At 37.6% G+C, this 26,439-nt stretch overlaps 1 protein-coding gene across 2 annotated transcripts in view; it reads left to right on the top strand.

The window, feature by feature from the left end:
- The window catches only part of CCDC50 (coiled-coil domain containing 50), a 71,297-nt gene extending 58,371 nt beyond the window's left edge, over positions 1–12,926 (top strand). For both annotated transcript variants that reach the window (XM_044252003.1, XM_044252004.1), the window contains 2 exons: positions 4,826–4,932; positions 6,533–12,926. In XM_044252003.1, coding sequence (XP_044107938.1) covers positions 4,826–4,932; positions 6,533–6,552 — 127 coding nt within the window. In that variant the 3' untranslated portion in view covers positions 6,553–12,926. The remainder of the gene's footprint in view (positions 1–4,825; positions 4,933–6,532) is intronic.
- Positions 12,927–26,439: the final 13,513 nt, after the last annotated feature.

Here is a 26,439-nt window from a genome sequence, read left to right on the forward strand (position 1 = left end):
GTTCTTTTTGTCCTGTATTGCTTCCTGTGGCTTTTAAAAAAAAAAAAAACCTGATTGGAATAGAAAGAATATTATATACAGAAAGACAGAATTAACACTAAATTTCACATTTTGAAAATTCTTTTAAAACTTTGAATATTGGTCCTAATTATTAATATATGTATTAGCTTCATCACATTGAAAAATATACACTGCTGTTGCTACTCACTGCCCACACTTAAGCTGCTAGACTTTTTGACTTAAAGAGAATATGTTTAGTGTCCTTAGAAGGCCAGATTGTTTTGGGATGTCTGGGTCTCTCAGTCAGTTAAACATCTGACTATTGATCTCAGCTCAGGTCTTCATCTCAGGGTCATGAGTTCAAGCCCCATGTTGGCTCTACACCTACCTAATTTAAAAAAAAAAAAAAAAAAAGCTGTATTCTATTTTTAAAACCCCATGGGCTCTTGGAAGATAATATCCTTCAGAAAACTACATCAGGTTTATAAGGCTCTTGGGGCAACAGTAATATATTTTATCAATTGTTTAAAGTTAATTCTTCTTATATATTTTAAGTAAGCACATGCCAAAGGTTTTTTTTTTTTAATATCAGTGTCTTTTCTTTATTATTAAGCATGTAGTATTTTTTTGCATTATATACTGTATTCTTTTTTCTTCCAATTTATTTATTTTCAGAAAAACATTATTCATTATTTTTTCACCACACCCAGGGCTCCATGCAAGCTGTGCCCTCTATAATACCCACCACCTGGTACCCCACCCTCCCACCCCCCCGCCACTTCAAACCCCTCAGATTGTTTTTCAGAGTCCATAGTCTCTCATGGTTCACCTCCCCTTCCAATTTACCCAAATTCCCTACTCCTCTCTAACGCCCCTTGTCCTCCATGCTATTTGTTATGCTCCACAAAATTTTTTTTTAATTTTTTTTTATTAACATAAAATGTATTATTTGCCCCAGGGGTACAGGTCTGTGAATCGTCAGGCTTACACACTTCACAGCACTCACCATAGCACAGACCCTCCGCAGTGCCCGTTACCCAACCATCTTCTCCATACTCCCCTCTCCCCGGCAGCCAAAGGTTTTTTTAAGGCAGACTTTATTTTCATCCCTGCAATATCCAAGTAAAATAAGAAGTAATTAATGTCTTCTCAGTTGGTAAATAAGTGTAGTTTATTATGTTTTCTTTAGTCAACTGAATTAAAACATCTTTTGGGTTTTTCTGTAGTCTCCTAAATTTTGGGGCACTTTAAACACTAATAATTTTGACATCAGATATGATAGAGCAGTCTGGAATGTCTATTTAAAAAGATGTATTAAAGTTGAAAACAAGTTTCTGAAATGTAAGTTACTTTAAAAATATTTGGTATATTGAAGATGAATAAACAAATGATCCGGTATTAAAAATAGCTATTTTAAATGAGTGAAAGTGACCTGTGACTCATAGAACTGAAGTCTTTTATTGACTTGAAGGGAACATTTGTATTTATAGTTATAGAAATACAGTTATAGTTATAGAAATATACAGTTATAGAAAGATCATATGTATAGATACAGATCTAGATATAGGTGACAAAATAAAAATGAGAATTTTATGAAATTTGTATTTCATAGTTAAAAAGTAAGCATATTACCACAGATCTTGTACAACTAATATTAGAATATATACTTTCTGGTTAGTCTGTGGTTTCCTCTTTCACATTTTCTATTTCCTCCTTCATGTTTAAGTATGGTGGATTTACTTACCTGTTTGTACAGAAAGAAATGGATTTAAGGATCACGGAACATCCTAGGTCTAGAAGTTTACTTCAGTATAATGATAATAGTAGTAGAGGGAAAACAAATTATCATGAGAGCTTGTGACATTCATGGTCCAAAATCAGTTTCTTTGTCCATTACAAGATTTTCTACCCTCTCTAAGGAAATGCAAAGTCAGTTGGCGATCTGACTTAATTTAGACACTTTATAACTGAGAAAAGTTTCAACCAAGTTCCAAAATCTTTTAAAGTGTAGGATTTTATACTCATCATACTCCTGGTATTTTATTTGCATTCTTCCCTTAGAAAAACATAAGCATTTAAAAAATCTCATTTAGTTCTTACAGCATTCTTATGAGTATGAAATATATTTATCTCTACTTAGTCATTCATTAGATATTTGTTGAGTGTCCTAATAATTGCCCATAGTTAGAGTAAGCAGCAGTTAACAAGAAAGAACTGTTTTTTGTTCTGATGAAATGTATCATCTGAACAATAGTATAAATAACTATTACCATGTTAAATGCTTTGGATGAAAAGTGCATGGTATTATGAGAGAATAAGGAGATTGCCTGGTCCGCATATCTTGGAGGGCCTCTTAAAGAAATGACTTACTTAATTTAATTTTATTTATTTGAAAGAGAGAGCATGAGTGGGGGTTTGGGTGGGGAGAGAGAGAGAGAGGGAGAAGCAGACTCCACTGAGCAGGGAGCCTTACTTGGGACTTGATCCCAGGACTCTGTCATCATAACCTGAGCCAAAACCAAGAGTTGGATGCTTACCAGGCTGAGCCACCCAGGCACCTGAAGAAATGATTTTTGAGTGAATTCTGAAAGGTATTTGGCTGTGTTGCTGACTTAAACATTTAAATTATTAAATAATAATTATTAAATTAAATATTATTAAAAACATTTAAAAATATTAAATAATAATAATTATTATTTGTTTGGTGTGTAATAAAAAACTGGGCAGACATAGGGTGGCTGGGCCGCTCAGTCAGTTAAGCCGTGGACTCTTGGTTCTGCATTGAGTGGGGAGTCTGTTTGAGACTCTGTCTCTCCCTCTCCTTCTGCCCTTCCCCTGCTTGTGTGCATGTGTTCTGTTCCTCTCTAAAATCTTAAACAACAACAACAACAAAAACCAGAAGACAAACTAAGCAGACAGGATACGAAGAAAACTGAGAGCATTGATTTGTTTAGCCCGTGGAGACCCTAGCCCATGGAAGTTCCGTGTGTGGTTTCACACGTTAGCATCCTTTTCCTTGATAGGTTGATGGTAAGGCAGTAATCATGGGTTTTTGTTTGTTGTGTTTTTTGTTTGGTTTTGTTTTGAGAGTTACACTTGGCTTTTGTTTTTCTGGGTTTCAATCACCTAATATGAGAGTTTAATGGAGGAGTGGAGATGAGGCTCTGCCGTCCTGATGACCAGTACTGTTTTCTTGGGCCTAAGCTACTTCTTGAACCACCTTCTTTTTGAAGTTTGAGTTTCTTAATTCTAGAGTCTGATTGTTTGTCTCAACTCTTCCTAACTCCTAACACTGCTTTTTAAGGTACATGTTATAACTGTTAGTCAATAATGAAAGAAAAATACTATGTTTAATTTCTAGCATTTGAAAACAAGTAGTTCAAAGTGAAAAATAAGAAAAATTAAAAATATTGTATCATTTTATGCTCACATTATATTATATATTAGTTATATATGTAGAACAAAAGCATGAAAATATAAAAATATAAGCCAAATACCATTTGAAAGTGTGAGAAACATACGTGTGTGTATAGTCTTGAATGCAGATACTGCTGCTGATAAAAATACACGTGTGTAGCACAGCGGAGTGTAGTGAAGAGCACACTGGTTTTGAAGAGGAGTCGAGTTTGAGCCCCGCCCCTGCCATTTAACAACTGTGTGAGCTTGGACAGATCACTTGCCTCATCTAACCCAGTGTAACTCTGAAGTATGTATGTGATAGCTGCCCTGCAGACTGGTCCTGAAAATTCACTGAGATCATCTGAGGAGAGCCCATAGCACAGTCCTCAAGCTTACATCCTGTGCTGACCTGTGGCAGACTCCAAATACCCAGAGACCTGCTGCTTAGAGACTGATGGAGAAATTTTAAATCACTTGTCTTTATTCTTACATGACAGAGCCGTTTGTATCAAATTCATCATACCTTTCTGAACTGCAGTATACTGGTGCCTTCCAGATTGCATATATGGTTACAAACAACGTTCTTCAGCGTGCTCATTTATTTGACATACTCTGTTACCTCTTCTGGTTCCATGCTCTAGTGCAGCATTTAATACACCTCTGATTAAAAAAAAAAAAAAAAAAATACACCTCTGATGAGAGATTTTGTTCCTTATCTTTATCAATGCCAAGAGTTTGCAAAAAAAACCAAAAAAACAACAAAAAGCAACAACAGAAAAACCACTATGTCACGTGATTTTAAAATAATTACAGTTTTGGAGTAATAATTCCCCAGTGTTTTTACATTTTGTCTCCTTTTGACATGAAAAGTTGCCAGTGTGTGACTGTGCTTTCCTTCTCTAAGCTCTGCTTTGCCACCTAGTGGACTGAGGAACTTTGCTCTAGATTTTACAAGCTGAGCCATATCCTCTCCCTCCTCTTTCCTTTTTTCCTGTTCTCCCTTCTGACCCGCCACCCTCACCCTCTGTTTTTCCTTATTCTTTGTTTACCTTTATTACTTCCTTTCTATCCTTTGCTTTTTTTCTTCTTTCTCTTCTTAAAATCTACCAAAACAAAGTCAATTTCTCAATGGCAGTGGTCATACATGTCATTAATGTTTTTTCTCTCGTCCTTAGCACAATGCTTCCTACATATTAGGAGCTCAGAAAATATTGATTTTTATTGAATTATGTATATCAAAGCAAAGGAACAGTAAGATAAAATAATTTATTCAAGGTTATGCAACAGGCAAGGAACTAAGACGAGAATTCTACTACATTGTGGCTTTGCATTTCTACTAAAATGTTTTTACCATGTATTCCAATGAAAGGTGGAGTTGTAGTCACCACTAATTAGAGTATCTCTTTAAATTCGGACTTCCCTTCAGGCCACCACCACCTCTCATGACGGATGCTGAAGATTTGGATTACACTCATTTTACAAACCAGCATAATTCCACGCGTCATTTCTCAAAATCAGAATCCACTCATAAAGGTAAGAAAAATATATATGTGATCGAGCTTAGGATTTTTTTTTTTTTAACAATCCTCATGGGATGGTGGAAAAATCAAATGATGTCTTATAGATCACTAGAGTGGCAGAATAAGTTATTGTTTCTTTTGGAACATCATTATAGTATTCTTCATTTGTTAAAAAATATAAAAGATAAAACAGAAAACAAAACACCCTAATTTGAATGCCAGATTGTCTATGTATGTACATTTTCCCGTAGGGAGAATTTGTAGCTTTTATCAGATTGTTAAAGGGTGACTGTAAACAAAACAAAGAGCAATGGGAAAAGAAAAAAAAAAGAGAGAGAGAAACCAAGAAAACAGACTCTTAACTGCAGAGGACAAAGTGATGGTTATCAGAAAGGAGGGCAAAGGGAGGGTGGGTGAATAGGGGAGGGTGGGTGAATAGGGGATTGGGGTTAAGGAGGCACTCGTGATGAGCACCAGGGGCTGTGTGGGAAGTGTTGAATCACTATATTGTGCACCTGAAACTAATATTACAATGTATGTTAACTAACTAGGATTTAATAAAAAGTTAAAAAAAAGGAAAGAAATTAAAATTAATAAAGTATACACATATATATACAATTCACACAAAACTTCTGTCACACAGAAGAAAATCTGGGCAAAGGAAATGAAAGAATATGAAGTCTAAGTTGGACCAGATCTTTATTTATTTATTTATTTATTTTTGTGCCAAATCTTTAAAAAGAAAAGAATGGTTGCATGTAGCTATTCCACCAAGCATACACATTCACTTATGTGCATGTAGCTGTTCTTCCAAGCATACACATTCACTCATAAAATGAAATAATGAAAAGGTGGTAATTCTTATATTAATTTTCTCATCTAAAAATGGAAGTGATTTTAATAGTGTCAGTGTTTTCAGGATCATATAAATAAAATACATGAAAGCACATTGCAATAGTCTTTATAAATATTAAGTCCTGTAAATTGATACCTGTTATTTGGTACAGCTTTTGAAGATTTCTTAGGTCATGTTTTTATTATCCTTTAACTAATCTAATGGTCATGCCTTCCCCAACTTCTTTAATTTTTTTTTCCCCCCGTGATCATCACAAAATACCAGTATATAGGTGCTGCTCCAGACAAATTAAATGAGAATTTCTGGGAGCAGGAGGTTGCCAAGCATTTACATCTTTTTAGAAAGGTCTCCTAACCCCAACCCTCTCCATTCGGACATTCATACAGGGTTGATCAGACAAAGGACATTATGTAAAAGGCAGAATTAGTTGGACATTACCAAAACAACCCTTACACTTTAATTTCCATCCATTGGCGGACTTTCCAACGTGGCTGGCTTAACTGGAAGTAGCTCATGATTTTTTTTCCCCCTCAAATTAATGCACTACTTTTTAGGGGAGGTCTTTCTATCTTTGACATACATTTGATATACAATACTAAGATAGCACATTGACTCTCTATGTAAATATTTTACAATCAAGAACAAAGAAGACATGCATAGAAATGAAGATAAGTGATTTTGCCTGAGCAGGGAGAAAGCAGAGCATTTCCAAAGTTTTGTCCTTAATGGTGTTTCTTCTTTTTTCCTCCTTTCCAAGGTTTCCATCATAAGCAGTAAAACCCTAGGAATCTGCCTTGAGAACGGACTCACTGTAGCAAACATTACTGGATGATACAGAATGCATTCCACACTCATTTTTTTCCTCCTGTGTTTGTATTCCTGGGATTTATTTTCAAGTGTTCTGACCATAAATAATTTTAATTCATTTAAAATGTTTGGTTATTCCTGATCACTTGGGCAGTACAGGAAAATCTGGCTTCTGAATATTGGCCACCTCTCTGCTACATATGCTTCCTGGGATATAATATTTAAAAGCTCTGTGAAATGTCATTTTTGTTAGGAATGGAGTACTGGTATCTAGAGACTAGGCTTTATTTAGCAGTTAGAATTTTGTGGAGATTATGATCAGAATAAAACATAATGTCTGGAAGCAATACAGAATAAAAGAATATAAGAAATAGCTTTTTTCATGCATTAGTGTATGGTATATTAAAGAACCTTTTGCTTTTTGTATTCTTCAGGAAAATTAAAAAAAAATTGCAACCATAAAGTATTAAAAAAAAAAAAAAAGTAGAAAACCTGGAACAGTTGGAACAGGTTATGTTGACCACCAGGACTGTAGCAGTTTTATCCTTATAAGCTGTCCTGGGAGAATTGGCCCAGATGTCATTCTCTGACACTTTCCCTCTGCTTCAGCTTAATAGCAAGTCTTTATGAGGCCTCTGGGCATTGGGCTATTTATTAGTATTTATTGGCAAAAATTTAATTCTATGAAATATTAACTCAGGTCTGTGCAAAGTCAGCTGAAAGTGAAAAAGTAAAAAAGGGTTGTATCCCTTCTCTTCTTGTACATTTACATATAGAGCCAAGGGAAGTAGAATTGGAAAGATGTTTATATAAGTGGTGATGCCATCATTCTCTGTGGACATAGATTGATAAGTTTTCCACTTGCTTAAAAAACGATGGTATTTGTTGGCAACCGCTCAAAGAGTATTTTATCTATCAGTCAGTAGTCAGATTAACTCAACATGAAGTTGAAGTGGATACAGTGATTCTTTATCCAGGTATTTAGCTCCACATATTCGGTAGTGATTCATGGCATTGGATTCCTTTGTACAGGACCTTTAAAGCCTTCTTTGAGAAACCTAGTCTTTGTCCAGTTTCTAACCTTGTGGAAATGCTTATTTTCCCATACTAGTTAGTTAATATAAATGGCAATCATGGTGTGTATATATATATAGATATATCTATATATATATATATAGATATAAAATTTCCCTTCAGCTTAACTTTCCATTATTTTTCATTATATGAATCTGACATTTTTGACATTCCAGTATAGTGTTTGTTCAGGAAAGAAATATGGAGGTGAGTAGAGGAAAAAGTGGTTAATCCATTCTTTTCCCACTGGAAACTGCCTATTTTTTGCCTTATCTTTCCGGATAGTCTTTGAAGTCAGGCAATATTCAGGAAGCTATTTAGAATTCTGAGTGGATTTAGGTCCTTTCATTATGAAAAAGATCTTTTAGTTCAAAAAGTTTTTGGATTGCGGAAGTGTGGGTGAAAGGTAGCTAAGAGTCAAGTTTAGGGAAATGATAATCTAGAAAGAAAGAAACACTAAAATATGAGTCAAGAAATGGGGAAAGAGAAAAACAAATAGGACTTTGAATGACCCTGATGAAATGAATGAAGCAGTTTTCAATTCAGTAGGCAAGGGCAGATGAAATGGGGGTCCTAGCCTTAGTCAAATTCTAGAGGATGCTTTCAGTATCCAAAACGTAGGCCTTGTTGACTTCTATTAATGCTGTATTTTTCTTTGTCTGCCCTGTGATTTTGTTTCATGTTTTAAATTTTTTTGTGTGTGGTAACTTTTAAGAAAAGAAAACACAATGTATTTTTATTTTGATAGGCAAATGGGCAACATCATTTGCCATATTTTTATTTCATAAATGTTTATTTTTCTATCTCATACAGTGATTAGATTTACTTTAGGAATTCTGCATTTGTCTTGTTTCTTATGTACTCTAGCCAATCATATTTATTACTGTAAAATGCTGTCTGGAGATATTTTCATTCAAAAAAATGTTAGTCCACGTAACACTTAACCCTTGGATATTAGTGTTTCAGCTGTCTTAGTGCCCAGAGGTGATAATTCCCTGTGACAACTAACTCAACATCTGTATTGAAAATTAGTTAACTTTTTTTTTTTTAGGTTTTTAAAAAATTAGAATTTTAAAATATTTTTATTTTTTGTAAAGCAAACACTTTTAAAGAATATCAGAGTAATTCTTTTCTTCTTATTAGTTAAATCCTCTTATTCTCATTCAAATATTATCTTTAAGATTATATTATCTTTAAGATTAATTACCTTTGACTATAGAAGTAACAACTATATTAAAAGGAACTAACAAACATTCTTCACTGTGTTCTCTGCTTTTCACTTTGTTATATTTATATAAATATGGAAACATTTTGTTCCTCTTTCTACCACTGGACCACAGGCAATTTAATTTTTAGGCCCACAGTGTATTATGCTCTAATGTGGTGATGTAAACTAATATGCTGGCCTTGGAAATCTGTTTCTGTACTTCTTTTCCCTGAAGGCCCCATTAACACTGGTATTGCTGAATGAGCACAGTATGTTATAGAGTCTTATCATAAGGCTACTGGATGTGTATACCCTCTTCCCCCAACCTAACTTTTTGTAATTCATTGCCTGGAAGCAAAGTCAGACAAGGGTCAGATTAAATGTTCCGAGTTGAAGAAATCTGTAGTGTGAAACTGTTGTTAGACATAATTATTTTACAGGAGACTGGACAGTTGCTACATATGCTTCAAAAGAACATTGAGATTTTTAGAAAGTGACTTTGCATACCTTTGAGTTACTTTTTCTCAAGTGACTTTATAGCAACCAGCAACAGACTAATGAACTGCAAAAAAAGATTTCACAGTTTTTGATCATAGAGAAACATCTAAATTAGAAAAGAAAGATATGGATAGATATTTCCCAGGAGGAAAACCTTTTCAGATTTTCAGTGGCCACTTGGATCTCAATCAACATAGTCCAAGGTGTGTGACCTTGGGCCTTGTGTTCCCCTGAACTCTAGAAAATTGTGAACTGGACCCATTTTCCCCTTTTCTTCTCTACTGTGATCTGCAGCTGAACTGGATGGTGACTAAATTCATTGCTGACTCTGTCCACACCTTTCCATCGATGTCAGGACTTTTCAGTATAAATATAGTTAACTTTTAATGGATAATTATTTTTCCTCAGTACTGTCAAATAATCTTTAATTTTTGTGTTGTGCCAAATTTTTCTTTGGAAACACCTGCTATATAATATGGTGCATTCAGTTTACCACATCTGTGGTTAACATTTTAGGGCCTTGATTTTTAAGGGGTGTTGCCTTTGTATAAAAATCACTTTGGGGAAAATCAGGATTATTCATTGATTCAGTGATGGTTATCTTGAAAGGTAACTGGTGACTGGATATAAGATCTTCCCTCTAAATAAAGGGAGTGAGACCCCAGTGTAATCAGCTTTCCAAGGGACTGAGAACAGAATAGAACTGGCACTGAAAGGCTTTTTTCCCTTTTGAGAAAACAGTATTTCTGTGAAAGAACAACATTCAGGTTGATTTCACCAGAGGTAGTGTGCCATATTCTCATCATGCTGGCTTTTTAGAAACAACCTTAAAATCACCAAAACCTGTTCTTTCGGCCAAAAGGGAAAAAAAAAAACAGATTTTTAAAGTACTTTGTCCCTTACCTACTGCTCATAACTAGAGAAGTGACTAGATAAAGTGGTGCCGTTTTGTCCTCACATCTGGTGGTGCCTGTGAGTCTTAAAGCTGAAACTGCTTATCTTCCTGTTGATAAAATCCCGTTTTTCTCCTTTAGCTTGTAACAGGGACTGTGGTCAGGGGGAGCAAACTGGAGACTGTTCTGATAATGCTGCATGGGGCACAGTGTCATCCAGATTCCTGGTCAAAGAATCTCCTTTACCCCTGAAGATACTAAGGCTTATTAAAGGGAAAGTCAAGGCTGTTGTTGCTCCTGCCATTTAATTGTTGGAAATGCTGAAATTTACTTCCAGAAAAGTAAAAAAAGAAGGGGTAAACTGGGAAATTTTTACTTCTTTCAGAGTCACTTTCTGATGAGGCTTGCCCTTTTTGCCAGCAATGTCTCAAGGAGCAGTATTGCCTTAAATTAGTTTGATTCTGACGAAGGTCAGAGTACTGTACTTCTGATATGTGAATGACCGTCAACTCGCCTTTGAGATCTGAAATTCACTGGTGATCCGCAAACATCCTTGCCATCAGAAACTCTGGATTTCCCCCCCAACTGAGCTATGCATGACCTGTGTACTGATGGATACATCATTTCATTAGGTTGCCTCTCAGTTTGTGAACGAGCAGCGGCATGACCAAAACAGGCTGGTGGTGGAGAGTGAGAGTTTTCCTCATCAGATTCTCTAAGTTATTCTGTGTAATTGATATTTGACGGTCTTTCTGTTATATGGTATGTGGAAGGTACTTCCAAAGGTTGTATTGTGTAGCGAAGTCAATTATTACTGTTTTGTGAGGATTTCACCAACACTCTTGTGTTTTTATATGCGTACCATTGACCAAAAGAAAAAAAAAAGAGAGAGAGAAAACCAAACAAAACAGAGACATTTACTTGAAATGGGAGCTCCTTTGACATGAAGAGTGTTTCTATTTTATTACTTTTGGGAGAAAATTAACCAGGAAAACTTTTGCTGGTAAGGAAGACACCAGAGTGTTTTTATAAGGTTGTGTTTGATGCCATAAATTGACAGAATCATCTAAGTAATTGTGTTGATTTGTTGGAAATATCTAGTGCTGGAAACCATCTTCTTCCCTTCTATATTTGTGAATACTGCCTAGAAACATGTTCCTAATGCATTTCATATGCTGTTGTTTATTCTCAGCAAACTAGAGGATGGTTTTTTCCTTTTGAATAACTCTTGATAGCATAGCAAGCCGGCATTGTGCTGGTTTCAGCATTTCAGATGAGGACAGAATTAATTGTGCATCTTAGTTAGTGCCCTATTATTCATTGCTGAGGTTCATATATAAAGAACAGGAGACTTGAAAGACAGGGTTTTTGAGGGACATGTCCTTCACAAAAGAGCAAGGACTAAGAACAGCTATATACAGCTAAGAGAATATACCATTGCACATTGCATACTTAGGCTGTATTTTTGTTGCACTGAATTTCAGACCATAATTCCTGAAATAGTTTCTAGCTATTAAATTTAGTGAGAGGGTTTTTGATGTCACAATTTTTTTTTTTAAATTTCTGATTGAATTAGCCCCTGAAATCATGGTAGGCTATAACTTAAGCTCTTGCTGTAAGCAGAAAGCCAAATGCCCTTTTTCAGAAGTAGTTCTATTTTTCACCTGCCTCTTAAAAGCAGTCCAATATTTGTTTCATGAAGTATTATAAATAATGAGGAGATACAGGGAGAAGATAGCATATAAAAATGGTGTTCCACAATGAGAATTCTCTATAAGGGGGTTTTCCTTAAAAAGAATCCATCCCAGAACAACATTATATTTTAAAAAGGTGCTGGATTATAGAGTTTCATGAGTACATATAAATCAAGTTGCTCAGGAAATGAGAGGTGATGCTGTCATTTGTCTTATAATTCAGAAAAGTGCTTTCCTGAGAGAGAAACTGCATAGTGCCCAGGCATTTTTGGATTCTTTGGTAAGGAGTCCTTTGACACCTGGAATGTGGATATGTTTAAAAAATGAGTGAGCTGTTAACCCAGGTGCCTATCAACTTGTCGCCAAGCCCCAGAAGGAAAGGCAGATTTGAAATAGCTACTTCATGGAACTGAACAGAACCTTAATGGAATCCAGTTGTCTGTCTGAGGACAGAAAACAAAAGAGGCCACCTCAAACCACATGCCTATTTAGAGATTAAATGAAACTGTGAGGGACACTCTGTGGATGCCTTAAAGGTGACTGGTGTTGAGTACTGGTGGGTATGTGTGCACCCATCTGGGCTAGGCTGACGGAAATCATCTATTTCCATTCACCTTCACACAGCGCAAGTCGTTCCTGTTCATGACCTCATTGAGGAACACGAGAAACATGGTGCTGGTGACTTCCGTGTGTCTTGGGAGGTTGAGGTGGTCTAGTCAGTCAGCACTCTCCAGTGCTCAGGCCTCCCTTAAATGCCACTTCTACATCTACATTGATTCATCTATGCAAACTTAAATTTTTATGGTTTGTTTTCTACACTTATGTCCCATTTGATTCTTTAAATATCAGGTTTAACATTAATATTATGAATAATTTTTAAACCAAAGTATGTATATGTCTGTGTGCTTGTTTTCCTGGATGGTTTGAGGCAAACACCAGTCTTGTCCTTATCTCTTAATAAAGTCATCCATTTGTTAAGTCCATGGTCTCATGTTTTCTTTTTTGCAATCAAGGACTTGGGAAGTTCTGAGAGGAGGAGTATTTTTTTTTTTTAATGACATAACCCTAATATATATTCATTTAAAAAATTAGAATTTTCTCTCATTCCAGCTCCATCTATGTTCTATAACCGTGTATAGCCCTGATGATAGTATCTAGTACATTGAAATTGTCAACAAATACTCCCAAATCTGTTGATACCTACTACATTGAAGTCCGCAATAAACACTCCTAAATCTAAAGTTGCCTAAAGAACTGTGTGTGGTGGTTGGTGACTTAGTTTGATGTATGTGGGAGAAAAACAGTTAAGTGGATATTCACAGAATAATCTGAATGATTGAAGACTCCATGAGTGCAACAATTCAAGTCTATCGTTGGTCCTCTGTGAATTTTGAGAAAATAGATAGAAACAACTACCACTTAACGTTTTATCTTTTTTTTTTTTTTTAAAGATTTTATTTATTTGTCAGAGAGTGAGCACAAGCTGAGGGAGCAGTAGGCAGAGGGAGAAGCAGGCTCCCTGCTGAGCTGGGTGGCGGGGGGGGGGGGCGCTCCATCCCAGGACCCTGGGATCATGATCTGAGCTGAAGTTGGTAGTTTAACCAAATTAAGCCACCCTGGTGTCCCTGACTTTTTATCTTAAAAGCTTGTTTCTTTTTCTTTTTCTTTCTTTCTTTTTTTGGTAGACAAGCCATGGTAATGGAAACCGATGGCTGCAGAAATTAGGAGGTATCTTGAAAACAAGATCTTATTTTTCATAACTACTAAACAATTTTTAAAGTGATAATTAGCACATTTTCTAGGCCTTAGTTTCATGAAACTAGCAAATGTAACATGAAATCTAAATGATCTCTGTTAACATATCTATACTGATACCCTACCAATGTATAGGCACACCGGGGATGCGCAATGTTGAAGAAAGTTGGTATGTCGATTTCAACCTTCCTTTTCTAAAGAGTTACTGGATGAAAGCTGACAGTGAAAGAAGTAGACATATCCACAGGCCAATTTTAAAAAATTGAATATGCAATTAAGGTAGCTCCTTTACTCTGTCGGAGGATGTACCTGGTATGATTGGGTGGATTTTGTATAATATAGCTGAGTTGGACGTTAAACTGTGGCCTTGTGCAGAGAGCTGTGGCACGCTAGAAAGCCCCTTCCTAAAAGGCAGCCAGGAGAACATTCACCTCCTACACCTTGGAAATCAGGTGACGTCTTTAAGAAGTTTTGGGATTACTACAAGTCATGGGGTAAGGGTAGGGATTTGAAGATTGTTTTTTTGGCTCCCCATTATACATGGGTTACATGCTTAAGGACATGAAGGCTGTGACATAGTGTACTAAATGCATTAACAGGAATAAGGAGACCTGGGTGCTAGTCCTGGCTTTGAACTTGCTTCAAGACCTTTGGGACACCACTTAACCATTGCTAACCCAGTTCTTTTACATAGAGTAATAAGCACATTGCAGCAGAGTTGGTGATCTCTAATACTCTGTAAGTCCAACATTCTGGAATTCCTGCTGTCAACGGCTGCTGGGTTCCTTCAAGGTGCCTCAGAAAGAGAGTACCCTCATACAGTACTGAGGGCCTAGAGAGTTATAAAGACTTCCTAAACACTTGGCTGAAAGGCCCCATTCCTGATCATTTTTTTAAATTTCTTTTTTATTTTTGACAAAACTTTATTGTGTACAGTGTGATGTTCTGATGTATACATTGTGAAATGACCACTATGAAACTAACACAACCACCACCTCTTTCATCAGCTTCCATGGGGGTGTGTGTGTGTGTGTGTGTGTGTGTGTATGTGGTGAGAGTTCTTGAGATCTACTCTTAGCAGATTTCAAGTATACAGTACTTGATGACTAACCATAGTCTCCAGGTTGTATATTCGATCCCCCAAACTTAAACTGAATGTCTATACCCTTTGCTGACCATGTGTTCTGGATTGCACTATCCTGGGGCTCCTAGTTCCATACTCAGAAGACTACCAAGAACCAATTTTGGTTTTGCTGATTCTATTGTCCTCCTGTTCTCTATTTCATTTATCTCCATTTGAATCTTTATGATTGTCTTCTTTCTAATAATCTTCAATATAGTGGTTTTTCTTTTTTTTTTTTCCTAGCTCCACAAGATATAAAGTTAGGTTATTGATTTGAGATATTTGTTTTTAATACATGCATTTACAGTTACAGTTTCCCTCTGAGTATTGCCTTTGTAGCATCCATAAGTTTTGATATGTTGTGGGTTTTTTTTTTCTTTTCTAAGTATACTCTAATTTCCCTTTTGATCTTTGTTTTGACCAATTGGTTGTCTAAAGATGCATGGCTTAATTTCCACATACTTGTAAATATTCTTTCTTCTCTTGATTTTCAGCTTTATTACTTTGTAGTCAGAGAAAATACTTTGTATGATTTCAATCTTTTAAAATTTCTGTAGACTTTCATGGTCCAACAGTTTCTCCTGGACAGCATTCCATGTGCACTTGAGAAGAATAGTAAATGTGGTTGTTGCATTGGGTGTTCTATATATTAGGTCTACAAAGATTTACAGTGTTGTACAAGTGCACTCTTTCCTTCTTGATCTTCTGTCTAGCTGTTGTACTCAGAGTGGTGTATTGAAGTCTCCAACTATATATTTCCCCTTCAATTCCGTTAATGCTTGCTGTGTTTATTTTGAGACTCCGTTTGGTGCACATGTGTTTGTTATGTTTTCTAGATGAAATTAGCCCTCCTATGTAATGTCCTTTGCCTTTTGTAGCAATTTTTGACTTGAAGACAATTTTTTCTGGTATTGGTATAGCCACTCAGTTCATTTTCTCCATCTTTTCACTTTCAGCATATTCATGCCATTATATTTATAGTGAGTCTCTTGTAGATGGCATATAATTTCTTGTGAGTTTGTATGTCCTGTGAAAACTGGACAGTTGAATACTATAATATGGTAACGCTGGAGGCAAGGTTCTTCCTTTTACCTGGAGTTTTTGTTTTTATTTTACATTTTGATTGCTGAAGGTTGTAGCAGTTAATTTATCTAGTGACTTTTCCAAGTTGTTTTTTGGGGGGTTTTTGGGTTGATGTTGACGTTTTGTTTTTTTTGTTTTGTTTTGTGTGTGTGTGTGTGTGTGTGTGTGTTTACAGAGATTGTATTCCTTTTATTAGTGGTCTCTGTAGTCTCTGTTTCTTAGCTTTTGTTCATCTTGTGTTTAATGGACATTTTCTAGAACACTAGAGGTAAGAAAATGAATCTCTTTTAGTCTTTGCAGATTGACTTTGTTCTGAAGGCTTCCTTTAACACTTAACTGGATTTTCAGAGGTCAAAGCTGAAGGTCTTCTGAAATCTTTTCTAAGTATTCATTTTGCCTTGAACTTGTGCATGGCTTTATAAATTCCCCCACAAATATGGTGGGTTTTTTTTATTGTTCCTGTTTCACAAATTTTCTCCAGGTTTCCTTCCTAAGACTTAAGCTGTCTATGTCTCAACTGTAATGTCTTGCCTCAGGTGTCTGCAAATTGTCCATCCACTTTTGCAATGTTTTCAAATAATACCCACTGCTTTTCTGTCCTCAGTGAGTTCCAAGTTAGAGAAAACAGAATGAGAACCTTGCACCTCACCTTCAACTAGTCCCCCAGTCAGGTTAGAATAGACGTATGCAATAATTTGCAAATAAATTCTGCTCTGCTTCCTCTGGCACCAGAAATAGGGTCCCCCGCTGGAAAGACAGGCTGCTGTCTTCAAGACTGCTGCCCAGCAAGAAAAACACTGAATGCTTTTCTATTTCCAAGTTAAATTTTCATGAATCCATGTTTACTTGGTTACTATAAGCCCTTGATTAATTTCCAGAGTTCTGACAATGTTGGTTCTGACAATTTCTGCTTGTGTTTTTGATATTTCTCTGGGGGAATGGGAGCTTGGGGCTATGTACTTGGTCACTTTGCTTACATCACTCTTGGCAATTTCTTAAAAAGCAAATTGTTGTTTTATAGATCAATGTTGGAAAATTTATTTCATTTCGTTTTCATAAATAACTAGGGACTAATGAATCGTGGAGTACTAGTTAGACAGCAAAAGAAGTGAGGGAAATCTCAGGCTGGTAGGCTGGTCTCCAGAGTATATATATATTTTTAATATTTTATTTATTTATTTGACAGAGAGAGATCACAGTAGGCAGAGAGGCAGGCAGAGAGAGGGGAAGGGAAGCAGACCCCCTGCTGAGCAGAGAGCCCGATGGCGGGACTCGATCCCAGGACCCTGAGATCATGACCTGAGCCAAAGGCAGTGGCTTAACCCAGTGAGCCACCCAGGCGCCCACCAGAGGTAAGAATATATTTTTAAATGAGAAAAGCAAGGTAGAGAAAGCATTAAAGTTTTCTACCATGTAGCTGGAAAAGGAGAGGAGGGGAAATGATGCTAATGTGTATGCATTTTTTATAACAAGTAAAATGGAATGTCAACATTTTTGAAGTTAGCTCTAAGGAGGGCAGAGAAATACATGTGTAGGGGAGATGTGAAACCTAGGCATAGTGGCATATACCTGATTTTGTAGATCTGATGTTAGAACCAGATACTTTAAATAATTTCAAAACAAAATTGTATACATTAAAAGGAAACTATAAAAGTCAAAGTAAAACGAAACAATGGACTTAACTATACCCAGGTGGTACATAATCATACAGAGGGAACTATTTCAAATGGTTTTATCTATATATGAAATTATATATTCTCTCTCTCTTTCTATACACACACACACATATACATATTATATATATTTATATATATTATATATATATATATTTTTTTTTTTTTTTTTTTGGAGAGGGAGGGATTGAGAGTTAGAGGGAGAGGGAGAAAGAGAATCTTAAGCAGGCTTCATGTTCAGTACAGAGCCTTACATGGTGCTTAATCTCACAACCCTAAGATAATGACCTAGGCCAAAATCAAGAGTCAGATACCTAACCAACCAAGCCACTCAGGTGTCCCTACATATACATATTTTTAACAATATTTTCCACCATTTTTGTTCACTGGAAAGGCCAAGAAACCTAAAAGAGTGGACATCCTAGTAGCAATAAACATTTTTTAATACTCAAATTGAATGAAATATAATTTGAAATATTATTATTTCATAATATGTTTAATATTAATGAAATATATTTCATAATATTTTTAATATTATGAAATAATATTTCAAATACTTGAAATATTTTCTACCAAAAGAAAACAGACTTTAATAGAGATATGGCTAGTTTAAGTATGAGCTTACATTTATAAGATAAAACTGGAATATCTTTATTACCAAAAAGCAAAGAAGTTATCAAAGACTACTAGGGTCATATCAAAAGGTCCAACTAAGCAGACATAGGAGGTTGTGCATCAATAAAGATAATAACTGAAATTAATAGAAGCATATCAAATATGTTTATATCCTTGTCTTTATAAGCATCTTTATCCTCTTAAAATAACCCTTACTGAGCCACCCAGGTGGGTTAAAGCCTCTGCCTTCAGCTCGGGTCATGGTCTCAGGGTCCTGGGATCGAGCCCCACATCCGGCTCTCTGCTCAGCAGGGAGCCTGCTTCCTCCTCTCTCTCTGCCCGCTTCTCTGCCTACTTGTGATCTCTTGTCTGTAAAATGAATAAATAAAATCTTTAAAAAAAAAAATAACCCTTACTGCTTACCTATGACAGATGTTATGGGCCAACTCATTATTTTTGAAAACTGGTGAATAAGGGTAATAACTGGGGATTTATCCTGCCTGGTATTTTTATATATAAGATGGTTAACTTATTGATGAATAAATGAATAGTTGATGATACTACGTTTCCCTTTATAGAACATTTTAACTGGTAGTCAAATTAAAAAAATGATAGATTGAGATTATGATCATTTTGCAACCCTCAATTAATAGCTCTAGGTAATGATCACCAACATTTGGTATCATAAAAGGAGAGAGAATTGGATATTATATACCTCTAAATAGAATTAATACTAACAACAAAATTGCCAAGTTTCTAGATTTATATACCAAACTATAGTAAGTAGAGGGCATTAAAGAACACTTTAAGTAGGAAATAAGGTTGCAATCTACGAAATCGGACTGTGAGAAACTTTATTAAACAAATAGCAGAAATTCTCCAAAATGAAATATATTTGTGAGGAAACGGGAGAGAAGGAGGAGTATAAGATGCAAGCAATATTTTAACTAACTGCAAATGAACTGAAAACAGAATTCATAAGGTGATGGGGGAGATGTGCACACTGGCTGGATATTTGATGATATTGAGGATTTAGTGTTGAGTTTTTAGGTGTGATGATGTTGGGGTCAGACTGTAAACAAAAAGAGCCCCTGTGTTTCAGGGATACACACTGACAAAATGATATGATGTCAGGGGTATGAAGCGAATGAGATATAGGTAAGAAAAGATCAGCCTTATATCAATCATTAGGAATGGGACAATCAGGTATATTATAATGTTCTCTCTACTCATATATGTTCAAATTGTCTATTAGTAAAGTTTTTTAAATGGCTGAGAAACTATGGAAAGTCATACTCTAACTATGTATGTGTTCTCCAGGCAAAAGGAAAATGATCATGGATGAAAGGTCAGAAATATAAAAAAGAATGACTATTAAGTAGGAAATATATATATTTGTAGTGACAAGGAACAAGGCAATGAGTATAGAGTGTATAGCTGGCTTGGCATTTGGGGATTGGCTGAGTGGATATACTGCATTTCGGACCAAGTGGAGCACCTAGAGGGCCGTGAAAGTTATCTACATTTTGGTTTGCTGACAAGGCACCCAGGGCACGTGCAGCACTATTTGGGGCCTAGAAAGTTATTTCAACAAGAGTCTTATTCAAAATCTAATGAATAAATTAATGAATGTTAGGAAGACTGTAGCATAAGGATTAAAGAGACCACTTGGTGAGTGTGCTTTTTGTTTGTTTATTAGTGTATTCAATTAGCCAACAATATAGTACATCATTAGTTTCTGATGTAGTATTCAATGATTCGTTAGTTGCTTTCAGCATAATACCCCACAATTCATCCATATCCATGCAAATCATAGGTATTCATCCTTTCTGATGGCTGAGTAATATTCCATTGTATACATGAACTACATCTTCTTTATCCATTCATCTGTTGAAGGACATCTCAGCTCCTTCCACAGTTTGGCGACTGTGGACATTGCTGCTATGAACACTGGGGTGCATGTGTCCCTTATTTTCACTACGTCTGTATCTTTGGGATAAATTCCCGGTAGTGCAATTGCTGAGTCATAGGGTAGCTCTATTTCTAACATCTTGAGGAAACTCAATACTATTTTCAAGAGTGACTGCACCAGCCTTCATTCCCCCCAACAGTGTAAAAGGGTCCCCTTTCGGGGCACCTGGGTGGATCAGTGGGTTAAGCCTCTGCCTTCAGGTCGGGTCATGATCTCGGGGTCTTGAGACTGAGCCCCACATTGGGCTCTCTGCTCAGCAGGGAGCCTGCTTCCCCCTCTCTCTCTGCCTGCTGCTCTGCCTACTTGTGATCTCTCTCTCTGTCAAATAAATAAATAAAATCTTTGTAAAAGGGGGGGCTCCCCTTTCTCCACATCCTTGCCAACATTTGTTGTTCCCTGTCTTGTTAATTTTTGTCATTCTAACTGGTGTAAGGTAATATCTCATTGTGGTTTTGATTTGTATTTCCCTGATTGTCATTGTGTTTTTGACTTATCAGTTGCTTATAACTGATGTTTGCAGAAATGAATATTTCAAATGAATGCCACACATCTCATGTTCAGAGATTTGTTAAAGAGATTTTTTTTTTCTTGCCGTTTTGTTAAGCTAGGAAGTGGGGGAGAGCGGACCCACTCAAAAGGGCAGAGAGTGTCACATGGCATATGTGCTCCCCTCTCCTTTCACCCCTTCACTGCCCTTTACTCATATGGCCTTCCCAGCAGTCACAAGCCCAACTCCAACTCCAACTCCCACTCACCCTCCAGAGCACCTCTTGGAGCAGCTGAAATCATGCACTGTGGCTGCACGTAGCCTGGCGAAACAGGCGTTCTCACCTCTGACAAAGTCTGAAAGCACAGCTGCTTCCCTAGTCCCAGACCACCTTCTGCTTCCTTGGGCCCCAGGGCCGACCTCTAGAGAAGCTCTCTCTCAAAATGCTTGAAATGGGGCACAGGTTCCCGGGAACCCCCAAGCTCCCCTCTCACAGACCAGGTTCCCGGTACTGAATACATCAATAACTCTACCCAAAATTGATTTAAAAAAAAAAAAAGAAAACAAACAAAAAACTCAGCAAACTCTTCTCCCATATCTACTTCCCAAGTCTTTTTATGCTCCCAATATATATGCATGATGATTTTGTAAGTCATGAACCATTTTTTAGCCACCTACTTGGGTGTTTATGCGTGGTACTTTAGCTGTGGAATGAAGCATCTATGGCGTGTTGTAAAGTAGAAATACTATACAAACCAAATACATAATTTTAAAATTTCTCATAACCATATATAAAAAAGTGAAAAATGAAGAGATGAAATTAATTTTTAAAAGATATTTGATTTAACCCAATACAACCAATATATTATCATTTTAACAAGTAATCACTATAATTATTAATTGGATGCCTTAAATTCTTTTTTCCTATTGTAACGCTTGAACTGTGGTGTGTATTTTACACTTACAAGACAGTCAATTCAAATGAGATATATTTAAAGCACTCACAATTCACCTGTGGCTAAAGGCTACTGTTTTAGACAGAACAGAATTATTATATACAGATCACATGGAGACAGGGAGAGCCCTATTTGTAATATATTAATTAGCATTATACAATAATGGAAGTGAAACCATAACCTGCAAAATGATTGATAAATGCGAAGTGGTGGTTTTCTTTTAACTCACTTTAACTGTCTTTCTGTTATATGCACTTTCGCCAGAGGAGGGCGCTCAGAGCTGGCAAGACAGCCTAAACTTTGCAGTACTCTGAGACTGGGCACTCTTCCAACTGGATTGGCTGTATATAAAAACCGATGCACTGGTTTAGTTAGGAAAAAAAAAAAAGTCATACTTTTACAGAAACAACACTTTATCTGTAAAAGTATTAGATGATAATTAAAGGAATTTTTAGAATATCAATAAGTAAAATCTAAACCAATTAATACATCATCCATGGACCCCACGGAAACACAATTACAAACCCTTTTCACCACATTCTGTTCCAAGCCCTTTTCTGTACAGAGGATTTAATTCCATGTAATTGTAGTCATATTAAAGAAAATGTGGAGTTCAGGGATCTTTGAGCACGTTTAAATGCTGATGGGAATGATGAACTAGAGAGAAGAGCTTAACCATGGAGAGAAATTGACCAATGATAGAATAAAGTTCCTGTTAAAGAGAGGAGCCAGGGACACATGGTCATACCCACGCTGAATGTGCAGCAGACCTACACAGAGGAGGGGCTGGCCAGGTAGATCACATTGGAGAATGACCTCTTCTACATGACCTATTCATGCATGACCACGTGTGATATGATGGCAGGAGGAAAGCTTGGGAGATGTCCTGCACCTGGGGATGGGAAGTGGATGAAGTTTTCATAATTTCTCTGTTTTGGGTCCTAGAAGGGGATTGATTCTCGGTGCTGAGAATGAGGAAGCAAGGTTGGGAGCTCAAGGCATGCGAAATAAAATGCAAGTTCTAATCTGCACGAGAGAGTGGCATTTAGATGCTTCCGGAAAATGTGATGGTCTGGAAGAATCCCGAGGGCCAGGGTGGAGGGCCTGGCCAGGAAGCACTGAGTACCATAGACTGAGTGGGCAGCTGTACCAGGTTCTACACATTTATGGCAGCATCAGTCTTCATGGCTACTTGGCTTGTGGTAGCGGCATGAGCAGCTTATGTGTGGAAGCAGAAGACAGGGCTGGTTGGAAGGGATCCATTGTTGATGTGTGGGTGTGCTTGTGCGGCAACATCGAAGGGCCAGAAGGAAAGAAAGAGGTTGAGGAGAGGCAGCATGAGCTCTTGGAATGAGGCCCTGGGGCAGGGTGACAGCTGAGAGAAGAGGGAAGAGTTCTCTGAGAGATCACTGGCATCAGAGTGCTGGGGTCAGGAAACGAGGGCATGTAAAAGATGAACTGGTTGGGTCCGAAGAAGGGTATCTTACATATAGAAAAGGGAGTTAAGCCCAAGGACCAAATGATTGCGGTGGAGTGCAAAGAAAGATGACTGTAGTTTGAGGTCAAGCACATGGGATTCCAGGTTGCCTAAAGGGTGATTTACATGGGTACTGAGTCTCAGAACCTGAAAGAAGGAGCTGTCGCGGAGGCATGCTTCAAGAGTAAAGAAAACAGATCCGGGAAGGACAATTTCGTGATGCTGATCTCCAAGGTAACCCTGGGGTCACCAGGAATTTGTGTCGATTTCTAGGCATAGAACTTGGCAGTGAAACCAAGGCTGCTAGAATAAAATGCGAATACTTTTGAGATAGTAAATTTGGACTGTTTTCAGGCCTGGGGTTCAAAAGCATGGGACAGATTTGGATTTGAAATCGGTTTTTGACACTCTTGCTAGCTGTGGCGCTTGGCCAAAATACATACCAGCTCTGAAGCTGAATTTCCCTATCTATAAAACAGGGGATGACAATATAATCTACTTCAAAATTTTATAGTGCCTTTTTCATAGAAAATATTCAATAAGTGACAGTTATCATAAGCAAAATTAAGAAAAACTAGGTCTGTTTACTGATAGAATCCAGAACATAATCAAATAAGATGGGTCCTCTGAGTTTATCATATATCAAGCTTCAATTGGGGGCCCAAGGAAACAGAGAAAGAAACCAGGAGCTGTTCAAGATCCTTTGGTAGGGTTATCAGGATCTCTAGCTCCTCGCTTGAATGAACCCAGAGCATTCTCTTTCCTTTTGTTAGCTATCTGGCCTAAGCCCTTTCTGGTGTGGGTGTTGCTTACTGAAGAACATTTACCTGGCTTCTCTTTAAATATTTCTCAATGCAGGGAAATCATCACGGCTTACCAAAAAACTGCTCTTTTTCTTTCCTCTTCTCTCTCTCTCTCTCTCTCTTTGTTTTAATTTTCTCTTGACTGCTTTAAAGAGTTAAGAGTTTTTCTTCTTTATAGCATAAATCTGTTTTTCTTTATTTCCAATCATTTGACTCTCTTATGCCCTCTGGCTATTCTAATTTCTCTTCCATGTGACAGCTCCTCAGACCTCTGAAGCCAGTGACTGTGTCCCCCCTGACTTTCCACTCCATGAAACCGAGATACCCCTAGGTCTTCAGTGTCCTCTCACAGCACAGCCAGGCCTTTGCACTTCTCAGTGCCTCTCTGCCTGTTTCCATCCATCTCTGCCGCTCCTCGCTCCTCACCTCCAGGCAGGGTCTGAATTCCACAGAACTGAGCAGGGCCCTCACCATCCTAAGTTTGGACACAGTTCATGCAATTAGAGCCCACATAGATCTTCTGTTAAGCTTTCCATCTGTTTCCTAGTGCACCACTCGTACAGACTTCTCCAGAAATGCAGATGAATTTTGCAACAGAGGGCAAGGCTGCCTCTTTTTCCAGGTTCCGTTTCATTTTGCAGATTTGCCTACTGTCTACCTTTGATGATATTGGGGGGGGGCTGATTCTGGAAAATTGGATGTACGTGTAGATTTGAAGAACACTGGCCAAGACTTGGGAGATTGGCAGCTGCTTCACTGAGAGACTTGGAAATTATCTTCACAGTTAAGGCCCCTGAGCCTTGCCTCTCCGGGCTCACATGGGAAGGCAGGAGGAAAGGGGCCCCACACAGCCTCTGGTAGTGTGCGCCTTCCTTGGAGAAGACCAGCTAGAGACAAAGCTTGCAAAGTGCGGTGTTTGTATGGACTCTGGCCCTTGACAGTGTTTTTCTCATCGGAAGCAAGCAGTTTTGTTCCTTTTTGAGAAGGATTACTTTTTACTTTTCCAATTATCCCCTTTCCAAAATTTTAGTGTTCTTTGGTTTACAAAATAGATATGCTAGTAAGTAGATTTTTTTTTTTTTAATTTGCTTACTCGGAAAACAAATTTTGGCAATCTGCTGATCTACCAAATTAAGAACCATTGTTTTCTAACTTATTCAGATACATTAAATAAATTGAATGAATAATAAATGTTTCACTCTGTAAGGAAGGAAAAAGTTATCCCTTACCTTCTTCAGGTCCTTCACTGGTTCCAAAAAGATAGATTTAGCAGAGAAAAGCATACATTTTTACTGAATCTTTACATGGACTTGGAAGCCTTCACAGGAGTATAAAGACCTGAAGAAACGATCAGAGCAGGAACCCTTTATGCCTTTTAGACAAATTATAAATCTGTGAAGAACCGACCAGACAGAGGAGTTAAGCTATTAAGGCATAGTGGATGGTGAAGGGGCAGCTAGAGAGATCAGGGTTAGTTCACCAAGGTTAGTTTGTACGGATCTCTCAATCCCCAAATCCCATCATGAGTGAGGAGAGCATCCCCTCCTTCCTTCTGGTCAGGGAGAGTACCTTTCTCATGGCAGCCTCCTGACCCTTCTCAGGGAGGAAAGACAGAGTGAATGTCCTAATTCTGCCATTTTCTCAGACTCCTGCAGCTAAAGATACTCAGTATGCCAAGATGGTTTATTTTGGGGGGCAGTGCTTCCTGAAACCCTCAGCTTCCTCTGAACACTAATTTCTACTTAAGAAATAGTCCAGGGAACCTGAGTGTCTCAGTTGTTAAGCGTCTGCCTTCAGATCAGGTCATGATCCCGGAATCCTTGGATCGAGCCCCCGGTGGCGTCTCATTGGGTTCCCTGCTCAGCAGGAAGCCTGCTCCTCCCTCTCCCACTCCCCCTGCTTGTGTTCCCTCTCTCCATCAAATAAATAAATAAAATCTTAAAAAAAAAAAAAAAAGTCCATAAATTGGAACTTACTGTTGTTAGGAAAAAAAGAGCTTTGCCAACACTAACAATCTTACTGCTGACACGAAATCCATGAAGGAGTTTTCATGCTGCAGGGGAGCAGCCTGTAAGTGGCAGGGCCAAGGAGGCATGGTAGGGTTAGCTTCTAACCCCCCACGTTGCCTGGTGATTGCCTCTCCAGGTCTTAGACTGGGTTCTTGAAATATGGCTGGTTGGCCACATGGCTGTGCAATGGAAGCAGGCGCTGCTAGAAAGTAAATTAGTAAGTAGAGCTTCTGTGCAGCCTTGGGCAAGCCCCTTCACCTCTCTGGGCCTTACTTCGCTCATCTGTGAGACTACGTAGTGAAGTCCTGTTCCAGCTCTAAAAAATTATGTTTTTAGCCATGTTGATGGAATATAATAGGAAAATATAAAGGACTGATAATAGGTGAATGAGAAGAAATGAGGCCACTTCCTTCACATCCGGGCGTGAGGCCTGAGGCTTCTCTTCTGATGGAAATATGCGGTAGCTCTAAGAACAAACTGTTTTTGCTACAGAGGGGAGTGGATAGAAATGGATGGAATAAGAATGGATAGAAATGGC

This window comes from Neovison vison, chromosome 6 (assembly GCF_020171115.1).
Source record: "Neovison vison isolate M4711 chromosome 6, ASM_NN_V1, whole genome shotgun sequence".
Lineage (NCBI taxonomy): Eukaryota > Metazoa > Chordata > Mammalia > Carnivora > Mustelidae > Neogale > Neogale vison.